At 37.8% G+C, this 13,673-nt stretch overlaps 1 protein-coding gene across 2 annotated transcripts in view; it reads right to left on the bottom strand.

Moving 5' to 3' along the window:
• LOC307188300 (MOB-like protein phocein) overlaps positions 1-13,673 on the bottom strand; it is a 42,951-nt gene that overhangs the window by 15,787 nt on the left and 13,491 nt on the right. The window contains exons 1-3 of one of the 2 annotated variants that reach the window (XM_079925282.1): positions 13,391-13,492; positions 9,859-9,921; positions 181-281 (exon numbers count right to left, since the gene is read on the bottom strand). In XM_079925282.1, coding sequence (XP_079781408.1) covers positions 181-281; positions 9,859-9,921; positions 13,391-13,450 — 224 coding nt within the window. In that variant the 5' untranslated portion in view covers positions 13,451-13,492. Of the gene's footprint in view, positions 1-180; positions 282-9,858; positions 9,922-13,390; positions 13,493-13,673 lie in introns of those variants that run through there. The other variant, XM_079925284.1, reaches the window with a different exon arrangement.

Genomic DNA, 13,673 nt, shown 5'->3' with positions numbered 1-13,673 from the left:
AGAAAACAATGAGTAAATAACAATGTTGAAAACTTTATAACGTAAAAACATAAAAGCTTTAGAACTTTGCTTTTTGGTCTGTAGTTAACTAATTTATGATTCATAATCATCATTAATATTAAAGGTTATTTTTTACTACTAGGAGTACTATTACTATTTTGATACATAATAAAGACCTACCTTAAATGTTCATACTTCCATACACCTTCATCTTGGCCTTCAGGTGGTTCAAGAATTTTGTCAATATTGGAACAATCTGCTCTTATGTTCTGTTGAATATACTACAAACAAAGAAGTTCTTACAGTTAATTAAAATATACTACATGGTAAATCTTATGAGAGTTATTATTGTTTAATGGGTACAGAGTTTCAGCTGGGGAAGATGAAAAAGTTCTGGAGATGGAGGTGGTAATGGTTGCACAACAATATGAATGTACTTAATGCCACAGAATCGTACACTTAAAAATGGCAAAAATGATAAATTTTATGTAATATATTTTTTACCACAATAAGAAAAAGCAGAGTAAACACCGAACAAGAAAATCCAAAGAAATCCATGCTCAGAGGTAATCAAACTGACAAAAACTAAAGATAAAGAAGCCAGTGGGGGTGAGTGTGTGTGTGTGTGTGTGTGTAAAGAATCCAGCAAAAAAAGAGACAAATGACCTATAGAAAAAGGATTCAAATGAGTGCAGCTTTCTCACCAGAAAACACAGATGACAGGAGGAAATGGCAGAACACGTATAAAGTGCTGAAAGAAAAGAAATGTCAACCTCTGTATCTAGCAAAAATACCCTTCAGGAATGAAGATAAAGATATTTTCAGAGGAAAGAAAACTACGGAGGTTTACTGAGCTCTGCCCACCAGAGCAACAACCAACTCTACCCACCACCAGTACCCGCCATTAGGAAGCTTACATACATTTAAGTGATATATTTAAAGTGATGAAAGGGAAGCAACTACAACCAAGATTACTCTACCCAGCAAGGATCTCATTCAGATTCGATGGAGAAATGAAAAGCTTTACAGACAAGCAAAAGTTAAGAGAATTCAGCACCAACAAACCAGCTCTACAACAAATGCTAAAGGAACTTCTCTAAGTGGGAAATGCAAAAGAAAAGGACCTACAAAAACAAACCCATAACAATTAAGAAAATGGTACAGGAACATACATATCGATAATTACTTTAAACGTGAATGGATTAAATGATCTAACCAAAAGACACAGGCTCACTGAATGGATACAAAAAAAAGACCCATATATATGCTGTCTACAAGAGACTCACTTCAGACCTAGGGACACATACAGACTGAAAGTGAAGGGATGGAAAAAGATATTCCATGCAAATAGAAATCAAACAAAGCTGGAATAGCAATACTCATATCAGATAAAATAGACTTTAAAATAAAGAATGTTACAAGAGACAAGGAACGACACTACATAATGATCAAGGGATCAACTTCAGAAGAAGATATAACAGTTATAAACATATATGCACCCAACATAGGAGCACCTCAATACATAATGCAACTGCTAACAGCTATAAAAGAGGAAATCGACAGTAACACAATAATAGTTGGGAACTTTAACACCTCACTTACACCAATGGACAGATCATGCAAACAGGAAATTAATATGGAAACACAAGCTTTAAGTGATACAATACACCAGATTTAACTGATATTTATAGGACATTCCATCCAAAAACAGCAGATTACATTTTCTTGTCAAGTGCACACAGAACATTCTCCAGGACAGATCACATCTTGGGTCACAAATCAAGCCTCGGTAAATTTAAGAAAATTCAAATCATATCAAGCATCTTTTCCAACCACAACGCTATGAGATTAGAAATCAATTACAGGGAAAAAAACTTAAAAAACTCAATACATGGAGGCTAAACAATACGTTACTAAATAACCAAGAGATCACTGAACAAATCAAAGAGGAAATCAGAAAACAGCTAGAGACAAATTACAACGAAAACACGACGATCCAAAACCTATGGGATGCAGTAAAAGCAGTTCTAAGAGGGAAGTTTATAGCAATACAAGCCTACCTCAAGAAACAAGAAACATCTCAAACAAACAATCTAACCTTACACCTAAAGGAACTAGAGAAAGAAGAACAAACAAAACCCAAAGTTAGTAGAAGGAAAGAAATCACAAAGATCAGAGTAGAAATAAATGAAATAGAAACAAAGAAAACAATAGCAAAGATCAATAAAACTAAAAACTGGTTCCTTGAGATGATAAACAAAATTGATAAACCTTTAGTAAGACTCATCAAGAATAAGAGGGAGAGGACTCAAATCAATAAAATTAGAAATGAAAAAGGACAAGTTACAACAGACACCACAGAAATACAAAGCATCCTAAGAGACTACTACAAGCAACTCTATGCCAATTAAATGGACAACCTGGAAGGAATGGACAAATTTTTAGAAAGGTATAACCTTCTAAGACTGAACCAGGAAGAAACAGAAAATATAAACAGACCAATCACAAGTAATGAAATTGAAACTGTGCTTAAAAATCTTCCAACAAACAAAAGTCCAGGACCAGATGGCTTCACAGTGAACTCTATCAAACATTTAGAGAAGAGCTAACACCCATCCTTCTCAAACTCTTCCAAAAAATTGCAGAGGAAGGAAAACTTTCAAACTCATTCTATGAGGCCATCATCACCCTGATACCAAAACCAGACAAAGACACTACAAAAAAAGAAAATTACAGACCAATATCACTGATGAATATAGATGCAAAAATCCTCAACTAAATACTAGCAAACAGAATCCAACAACACTTAAAAAGGATCATACACCACGAGTGGGATTTATCCCAGGGATGCAAGGATTCTTCAGTATACGCAAATCAATTAGTATGATACACCATGAAAAAAAAACCATATGATCATCTCAATAGATGCAGAAAAAGCTTTTGACAAAATTCAACACCCATTTATGATAAAAACTCTCCAGAAAGTGGGCATAGAGGGAACATACCTCAACATAATAAAGGCCACATATGACAAACCCACAGCAAATGTCATTCTCAATGGTGAAAAACTGAAAGCATTTCCTCTACGATCGGGAACAAGACAAGGATGTCCACTCTTGCCACTATTATTCAACACAGTTTTTGAAGTCTAAGCCATGGCAATCAGAGAATTAAAAGAAATAAAAGGAATACAAGCTGGAAAAGAAGAAGTAAAACTGTCACTGTTTGCTGATCACATGATACTATACATAGAGAATCCTAAAGATGCCACCAGAAAACTACTAGAGCTAATCAATGAATTTGGTAAAGTTGCAGGATACAAAATTAATACACAGAAATCTCTTACATTCCTATATACTAACAATGAAATATCAGAAAGAGAAATTAAGGCAACAATCCCATTCACCATTGCAACAAAAAGAATACAATATGTAGGAATAAAACCTACATAAGGAGGTAAAAGACCTGTACTTAGAAAACTGTAAGACACTGATAAAAGAAATCAAAGATGACACAAACAGACAAAGAGATATACCATGTTCTTGGACTGGAAGAATCAATATTGTGAAAATGACTATACTACCCAAAGCAATCTACAGATTCAATGCAATCCCTATCAAATTACCAATGGATTTTTTTACACAGCTAGAACATAAAATCTTAAAATTTGTATAGAGACACAAAAGACCCCGAATAGCCAAAGTGGTCTTGAGAGAAAAAAACCGAGCTGGATGTATCAGTCTCCGTGACTTCAGACTATACTACAAAGCTACAGTAATCAAGACAATATGATACTGGCACAAAAACAGAAATATAGATCAATGGAACAGGATTGAAAGCCCAGAGATAAACCCACGCACCTATGGTCAACTAATCTATGACAAAGGAGGCAAGGATATACAATAGAGAAAAGACAGCCTCTTCAATAAGTGGTGCTGGGAAAACTGGATGGCTACATGTAAAAGAATGAAATTAGAACACTCCCTAACACCATACACAAAAATAAAATCAAAATGGATTAGAAACCTAAATGTTAAGACCGGACACTATAAAACTCTTAGAGGAAAACATAGGAAGCACACTGACATATATCACAGCAAGATCTTTTTTGATCCACCTCCTAGAGTAATGGAAATAAAAACAAAAACAAATGAGACAAAAAAAAAAAAAATGAGACCTAATGAAACTTAAAAGCTTTTGCAAAGCAAAGTATACTACAAACAAGACAAAAAAACAATCCTCAGAAGGGGGAAAAATATTTGCAAATGAATCAATGGACAAAGGATTAATCTCCAAAATATATAAACAGCTCATGCAGCTCAACATTAAAAAAACAAACAACCCAATCAAAAAATGGGCAGAAGACCTAAATAGACATTTCTCCAAACAAGACATGCAGATGGCCAAGAAGCACATGAAAAGCTGCTCAACATCACTAATCATTAGAGAAATACAAATCAAAGCTACAATGAGGTATCACCTCACACCAGTTAGAATGGGCACCATCAGAAAATCTACAAACAACAAATGCTCCAGAGGGTGTGGAGAAAAGAGAACCCTCTTGCACTGCTGGTGGGAATGTAAATTGATACAGCCACTATGGAGAACAGTATGGAGGTTCCTTAAAAAACTAAAAACAGAATTATCATATGATCCAGCAATCCCACTACTGGGCATATACCCAGAGAAAACCATAATTCAAAGACACATGCACCCCAATGTTCATTGCAGCACTATTTACAATAGCCAGGTCATGGAAGGAACCTAAATGCCCATCGACAGACAAACGGATAAAGAAGATATGGTACATATATACAATGGAATATTACTCAGCCATAAAAAGGAATGAAATTCGGTCATTTGTAGAGATGTGGATGGATCTAGAGACTGTCATACAGAGTGAAGTAAATCAGAAAGAGAAAAACAAATGTCGTATATTAACGCATATATGTGGAACCTAGAAAAATGGTACAGATGAACCAGTATGCAGGGCAGAATCAGAGACACAGATGTAGAGAACAAACGTATGGACACCAAGGGGGGAAAGTGGCAGGGGGGTTCATTGTGGTGGGATGAATTGGGAGATTGGGATTGACATATAACACTAATATGTATAAAATAGATAACTAATAAGAATCTGCTGTACAAAAAAATAAATAAAATTAAATTAAAAAAAAAATTAAAGCTAAGGAGAATTCCTAGCCAGCAGACGGCTCTAAAAGAACTGCTAAAGGAAGTTCTTTAGTTAGAAGGAAAAAAAAAAAATAATACCAGAAAGAAACTTAGACTATCAGGAGCAACAGCAATTATATTAATATCTGGGTATAAATATATATTAGACCATTCTTCTCTTGATCTTTAAAATATGTTTGGCAGATGAAAGCAAAAAATATAATATTGTCTGGTGGGGTCTTCAATGTATGTAGATGTAATATAGATAACTAAAGCATAAAGGAGGAGAGTAAAATGGTTCAAATGATGACAGTATCTACATTTCAATTGAAGCAGTAAAATATTGACTCTAAATAGACTGAAGAGTTAAGCATGAACTTAGTAATCTCTAGAGCAATCATCAAAAAAATTATATGAGATACAATCAAAATTAGAATAAATTTTAAAAAATTAGAATAAATTAAAATAGAATACTAAAAATGCTCAAATAACCCTTAAAAAGGCAGAAAAAGGAAATAGAAAAAAAAGAGGAAACTAAAAACAAGTAATAAAATGGTAATTCTAAATCTAAACATATCTATCAATAACCATATTCACATTAAATGGCCTAAATATACCAGTTAAAAGACAAGGACTGTCAGAAAGAACAAAGAAATATGACCCAACTATACTGTTTATGAGAAACTTACTTCAAATATAATGATATAAGTAGGTTAAAAGTAAAAGGATAAATTTGATAATGACACTGTTTCCTGATAATAAAGGAACTGCATCAGAAAAAAAAAAAAAAGTAAAAGGATGGAAAAAAATATATACCATACAAACACGAATCAAAAGAAAGCTGCAAGGAATGAAAGGTAGTTCAACATTTAAAAAAAAAAATTAACCAATGTAATACACTTCATTAATATACAGAGGAAAAAACACAAGCGTATCAATTAATGCAGAAGTCATCTGACAAAATCCAACACCCTTCACGACAAAAACAGAAAACTAGGTATATGAGAGAACTTCCTCAATATGATGAAGGGCATTTTGAAAAACCCACAGGTATGATGTTACTCATACTCAATGGTGAAAGACTGAAAGGTTTCCCTCTGAAATCAGAAATAAGGGGGCTTTCCTGGTGGCGCAGTGGTCAAGAGTCTGCCTGCCAATGCAGGGGACACAGGTTCGTGCTCCGGTCCGGGAAGATCCCACATGCCGTGGAGCGGCTGGGCCCGTGAGCCATGGCTGCTGAGCCTGCGCGTCTGGAGCCTGTGCTCCGCAACGGGAGAGGCCACAGCAGTGAGAGGCCCGCGTACCACAAAAAAAAAAAAAAAAAAAAAAAAATCAGAAATATGGGAATTCCCTGATAGCCCAATCGTTAGGACTCTGTGCTTTCACTGCCAACGGCCTGGGTTCAATCCTTGGTCGGGGAACTAAGATCCTGCAAGCCACACAGCATGGCCCCCCGCCAAAAAAAAATCATAAATGAGACAAGGATGCCTGTTTTCACCACTGCTATTCAATACTGTACTTAAATTCCAGCGAGAACAATTAGACAGTAAATAAATGAATAAAAGGCACAGATGACATGATCCTATATAGAGAAATCCCAAAGAATCCACAGGAAAGCTCATAAAGCAAAGAAATGAATTCAGTGAAGTAGTAGGATACCAGATCAAAATACAAAAATCAGTTGTGTTTCTATACACCTTCAATGAACAATTCAAAAAGAAAATTAAGAAAGGAACTCCTGGGCTTCCCTGGTGGCGAAGTGGTTGAGAATCTGCCTGCCAATGCAGGGGACACGGGTTCGAGCCCTGGTCTGGGAAGATCCCACATGCCACGGAGCAACTGTGCCCGTGAGCCGCAACTACTGAGCCTGCGTGTCTGGAGCCTGTGCTCCGCAACAAGAGAGGCCGCAATAGTGAGAGGCCCACGCACCACGATGAAGAGTTGTCCCCGCTTGCCACAACTAGAGAAAGCCCTCGCACAGAAACGAAGACCCAACACAGCCAGAAAAATAAATAAATAAACAAATGTGGGGTTTAAAACAAAAAAAGAATTTAAAAAAATTAATCAAAAAAAAAAAAGAAAGGAACTCCTATATATTGATATATCTACATCTAAATATAACTAAATCACCTTGCTGTACACCTGAAACATTGCAAATCAACTCTACTTCAATAAAAAATGATAATAAAAATTAGAAAAAAAAAGAAAGAAACTCCATCTACAACAGTATCTGAAAGAATAAAATACCTAGGAATAAGTTTAAATCAGGAGATTAAATACTTGCATACTGAAAACTTCAAAACTTGCATAACCTAAAGCAATCTACAGATTCTGTGCAATCTCTATCAAAATTCCAACAGTCTTTTTTGTAGAAATGGAAAAGCTGATTCTCACATTTATATGTAATTGCAACGGGCACCAAATAGCCAAAATAATCTTGAAAAGAAAACACAAGTTGGGGGCTTCTCTGGTGGCGCAGTGGTTGAGAATCGGCCTGCCAATGCAGGGGACAAGGGTTCAATCCCTGGTCCGGGAAGATCCCAAATGCCGTGGAGCAACTAAGCGCATGCGCCACATCTACTGAGCCTGCACTCTAGAACCAGGAGCCACAACTACCGAAGCCTGCGCACCTAGAGCCCGTGCTCTGCAAGAAGAGAAGCCACTGCAATGAGAAGACTGTGCACTGCAAGGAAGAGTAGCCCCCGCTCACCGCATCTAGAGAAAGCCCAAGCGCAACAACAAAGACCCAACGTAGCCAAAAATAAATAAATTTAAAAGAAAAAAGAAGAAAACATAAGTTGGAGGATACAGACCTACCAATTTCAAGACTTACTACAAAGCTATAGTAGTCGAAATAGTGTGGTACTGGGAATTCGTTGGTGGTTCAGTGGTTAGGACTCTGAGCTTCCACTGCAGGGGGCACGGGTTCAATTCCTGGTTTGGGGAACTAAGATTCCCCCACGCTGTGTGGCCAAAAAACAACAACAAAACAGTGTGGTACTGACATAAGGATACACATATAAACCAATGGAACTGAATAGAGGAACTAGAAATAAACCCTCACATATACAGTCCAATGATTTTTGACAAGGGTACCAAAACCATTCAACGTGGAAAGGTTAGTCATTTTAACCATTTTTAAGTGTACGGTTCTGTGGCTTACTTGCATTCACAATGTTGTGCAACCAAAGAAAAGCCCTGGACCTGACGGCTTCACTGGTGAATTTTACTAAATATTTAAAGAACTAACATCAATCCTTCTCAAACTCTTCCAAAAAATTGAAGAGAAGGGAATACTTCCTAACTCCACTACAGCAGCATTCCTAATACGAAAGCCAGACAAAGATACTCTAAGAAAACTAGAAACCAATATCCCTTATGAACACTGATGCAAAAATCCTAGCAAACCAAATTCGGCAGCAAATTAAAATTATACACCATGACCAAATGGGATTTATTCCTAGAATGCAAGGATGGTTCAACATACAAAAATTGATCAATATAATATACCATGTTAACAGAATGAAGGGAAAAAAAATACACAATTATCTCAATTGGTACAGAAAAAGCATTTGACAAAATTCAACACCTTTTTATGATAAAAACACTCGACAAACCAGAAATAAGAAGAAATTAACTCAACATAATAAAGGCCAAATATGAAAAACCTACAGCAACATCATACTCAACATGGAAAACTGAAAGCTTTCTGTTAAGATCAGGCACAAGATAAGGATGCCTGCTGTTGCCATGTCTATTCAAAATACTACTGCAAATTCCAGCCAGAGCAATTAGGCAAGAAAAAGAAATAAAAGGCATCCAGACTAGAAAAGAAGTAAATTTAGTTGTTTGCACATGAAAAAATCTCATATGTAGAAAACGCAAAAGATTACACAAAAAAATCGTTAGGACTAGTAAACAAATTCAACGAAGTATCAGGACAAAACTCTACTTTTAAAGGGAAAAATATGTGCACATTTTTCCTCTTAATTTTTGCCAATTTCCAGGCATAGAGCTCCAGGTTTATATTTCTGTATCCTCCACAAGGCCTATCTCTTTGCTAGCCCATTAAATATTTGCTGATTGAACAATACATTCTTTTTTAAAATAAATTTATTTATTTATTTATTTATGGCTGTGTTGGGTCTTCATTGCTGTGCACGGGCTTCCTCTAGTTGCAGTGAGTGGGGGCTACTCTTTGATGCAGTGCGCAGGCTTCTCATTGCAGTGGCTTCTTGTGTTGTGGGGCAGTGGCTTCTTGTGTTGTGGGGCAGTGGCTTCTTGTGTTGTGGGGCAGTGGCTTCTTGTGTTGTGGGGCAGTGGCTTCTTGTGTTGTGGGGCACTGGCTCTAGGCATGTGGACTTCAGTAGTTGTGGCTTGCGGGCTGTACAGTGCAGGCTCAGCAGTTGTGGCGCACAGGCTTAGTTGCTCTGCGGCATGTGGGATCTTCCCAGACCAGGACTTGAACCCTTGTCCCCTGCATTGGCAGGCAGATTCTTAACCACTGTGCCACCAGGGAAGCCCTAATATGCCATCTTAAAATGAGGTTTGATAAAAGTTTCAAACAGGTATCCCATTAATTCCATGGATTCTGGTTTGTGCTAAAAGTTACAGGAATATTTAACTATGCCAAAAGAAATAAAATGCTTAGGTTATTAGAGTTGCAAAAGTAGCTATTGTTATTACCTGCTGAACAGCTAGTGTACTGTCCATTTCATCAAAGGATTCATCAGGCCAATTATAGAAATCCTATAAAAAAAATTTCATGATTAAAGCACGTACAAAGTTACAAAGAAGATGCAATACTATTATGATTAATTTCAATTCTTAATAAAGATCCGAAGTTATACCAGAGAAGAAAAGCCCTCATACGGTAAACAATGTGATTATTAGTGAATAAGTTAAAGGAATTTTATTCAATGTTTTAAATGAACACCAAGATTTTATTTAATTGAACTATAAGCTATACTTTTTTCAGTCACAAATCCCTCAAATATGGCTCCCATAAACCTCTCATGTATTACTTAATTGATAAGCCTATCACTTTTTTGTTTGATAGTTAAATATTTTTCTAAATGTTATATTGAAAAAAAACAATCTCCAGGCAGTAAAAAACTGAATCAGTTTTTACCCAAAGAGAATAGCTAGAGTTAGTAGTAGTTACTACTCCATAAATATTATTTAAGACAGATATTATAAATTATAATTCCAATTCCAAATGGTGTTTTAAATTTCTAAATCAAAATATGAGCTCCATCAAAAAGCAGTCATCTAAACAGAACAACCTTCTCTTAAGGGGAATATTTCTGTGGATCACTTTGCACTGGTTCTGAATTTCTCTATAGATAGTTCAGTTCATAGACATTCCCCTAAGTGGTTAAGAACCTTTCCATTTGACTGCTGAAATATATCCCTTGTAGGTGCGCATTGTCCAACGCATTGTAGGTACTCAATAAATGTCTGAGAAAAGGTAGTAGTAAACCAACAATCCATAACCCTGTATCGATCAACATGGATTAAGTCTCCAAAGGCCATGAGCAAAAATTGGAGCAAGCTGCAGAATACCGTGCATGATACCACATAAATAAAAGTTTAAGAAAGTGCAAAACATACTTATGAATATAATGCATATATAATAAAAGTATAAAGGAAAAAAAAGGAATGATAATCACCATTACTGGCTGGGAGTGGGCAGAAGACAGAATATCACAATACAGAGGGATTTAACTATATTAGTAATGTCCTAGTTCTTAAGAGTAGGTGATGGGTATGGTACACCTTTTTAAGTGTCTTAAGCATTTCGTATCTTTTTTTAAATAGTTGCCTTATCTGAATGAAAATGAACTTTATTTTAAAATGTCAAGAAATAAAAACAACTTTCTGGAAATTGTTCTAGGATGTCTTTTCCTAGACATCATCTACATATCACCAGAAAGTAGTTTTTAAATTCTTCCTTTCTGATTTGTAGTGAAAACTGTTTCTATCAATACGTTTTGCCTATTCTTTCGTTTAAAAAAAAAGAAAAGAGTTTGTAGAATATTTTGTTTTTAAAATATTAGAAAACACATATAGTGGTACACAGAAAAGATGTAAAAAAGTTAATTGGAAATTAAATGCTTTGCCTCATCATAACTGTGATATACTTTAAACACTTAAAAGAGGAGCCAAGGGACTTCCCTGGTGGCACACTGGTTAAGACTCCACGCTTCCAGTGCAGGGGGCCTGGGTTCAATCCCTGGTCAGGGAACTAGATCCCACATGCATGCCGTAACTAAGAATTCACATGCCACAACTAAGGAGCCAGCGAGCCGCAACTAAGGAGCTTGCCTGCCACAACTAACACCTGGCACAACCAAATAAATAAATAAATATTCTAAAAAAACCCCAAAAAACAGGAGACAAAAATCCAGCCTAATGAACATTCTCATCTAATTCAGTTAAACGTTTACTGAAAACCAACTTTGTGCTTATAACCCAATCTAACCAATTAAAAAAAAAAAGGAGGAAGATACTCTACCTACTCTATTATAGTTCTAAATAAATCATTTTAGAATAGACCCCTTTCACTGAAGGAAATCAGTGTGATAGACAAGGGATATGACAGAATGCTGCTTAAATAGTCCTTTTTTTAAAAAATCTTAACCTTTTCTAATACATTTTATTTAACAACCTTGATCTATGACCATCTGGAAAAAAGCAAAGGTGTTTTCTTATAGGTGACTTACTCATAACAACACAGCAAACAGGTGTGTTACAATATTGAGTTAAAATCTATGATTCTCTAACCTTTCAAAATTAAGAACTTTTGAATAAGTAAAAATGGATGATTCTCAGAATGTGAGTACAAAAGTCCATTTCTGAATTTAAAAACATAAAAGTTGATCACTTAAAAGAATCAGAAATAATGCTGCCACAGAAAAAGAATTAAAGGTATCTGAGAAAAGATCATTTATAAAGAAAGAAAGTTTAGAAACAGTAAAAGCATAAATAATATATAAATTCCATGTAGTATGACCACAAAATTGCCAGTAGAACTGACACATGTGACTTTATAAAAAAAGGCTTCCCAACTAAACTCTAAAATTCAGTACTAGAAGCAACTTGTTAAAAAGAAAAGGTCACTAATGAACTAAGAATCGAATCTGGAGACTGGGCAACCTTGAGCAAATGCAGTCTAATCTCTGGGCTTCAGTTTCCTTTTCCGTAACATGCATCTAGGAAGCTGTCTGGATCTAAAAGTTCCCTTTGAAAGAACTCCCCTTCCAAAATTCTGTGCAAGATATTAAAATGTATTCTCTAGCATACTGTCATAGCTCTACGGTTGTTTCTGGTTTCCTCCCCCTCCGTCTCTTTTTCTTTAAAATTACATTTTTAACACATCTCTTCCGATTTTGGAGTCTGTACTCAATCGCAAGGCATTTTACCTGGCAGATTAATCAGATGAGGTCTACTTGATTTTTTTAAGAATGTGAAGCATCCCGTCTTTGGCAAATCGCAAGAATCAATACTGAAATAAGCACCAATTCACCCCAAGTACTACCCTACTAAAAGGTGATAAAATTATAATAAGTTCATTCCCTATGCTTCACATATAGTAACAAGGAAATTCACAAGGAATGGCATCTAACAAGTCCCAGCCTGATGATGAAAACTTGCTGGACCAGAGAACAGCTACGGAAAGAAGTGGTCAATGGCAAACAGCAGGAGGAGGAGGATAAAGTAAATTATCGACTCCCGGATCCGGCTAGACAAGCTGGATGGCAGAAGTCGGGCACGTCACAGGCCAGGTAGGAAATGGAAACCAGGACGAGGTAGGCTGTTGTTTACCCCTCCCACCCTGGCAGCCCCGACCCTCACGGAACCCCGGGGGTCTCCACCCGGCCGGCCGCGCCCCTCCCCGAAGCTGGTCACTGGGGATCAGGGGAGAAGCGAGGACAAGTAGTCACTGCTGACAGGCTCCCAGTCCCGGGCCTCGGCGGCCCCCACGCGCCCCTCACGCCCACCGTCCAATCGGAGCTCCGCAGGCCTCGCGGGCCGCCGCCGCCTCAGCCAAACCGAGGGGCTGAGGCTCCGGAAGAGCAGGCCGGGCACCAGTGCCCCTGCCCGCCCGCCTGTCGCCGCGGCCCAACCTCCTCGCAGAAGCATCCACCTTCCAGGTGCGGCGCAGCTCGGCACCAAAAGTCCCCTCTCCCCTCCACCAGAGGTGCAGAGATAGTACCTGGGCCTTGGTGCCCGGCCTGTTCCGCCTCAGCACTGCCGTCCCCTCCGCCATGACCATAGTGCCAGAGTCTGGGCGGCTGGAGTCGGTACCCGGATGTAGGGGACGGCTGCCTGCGCGGGGGGCGGGGCGGAGCGGCGCTCTAGGTCCGGGAGAGGGGGAGGGGCGACGGCTGACGGCACAGCCGCAGCCTGCGCGGGGCAGGTTGGGAGGAACCCGAGGAGGCCGGGAAAGGACCGGCGGGCGGAGGGAGGGGCACTGGAGAAGGAATATCCGACCACTC

This window comes from Stenella coeruleoalba, assembly GCF_951394435.1.
Source record: "Stenella coeruleoalba genome assembly, chromosome: 6".
NCBI classification, from domain to species: Eukaryota; Metazoa; Chordata; class Mammalia; order Artiodactyla; family Delphinidae; genus Stenella; species Stenella coeruleoalba.
This window is presented reverse-complemented; position numbering and strand designations above follow the sequence as displayed.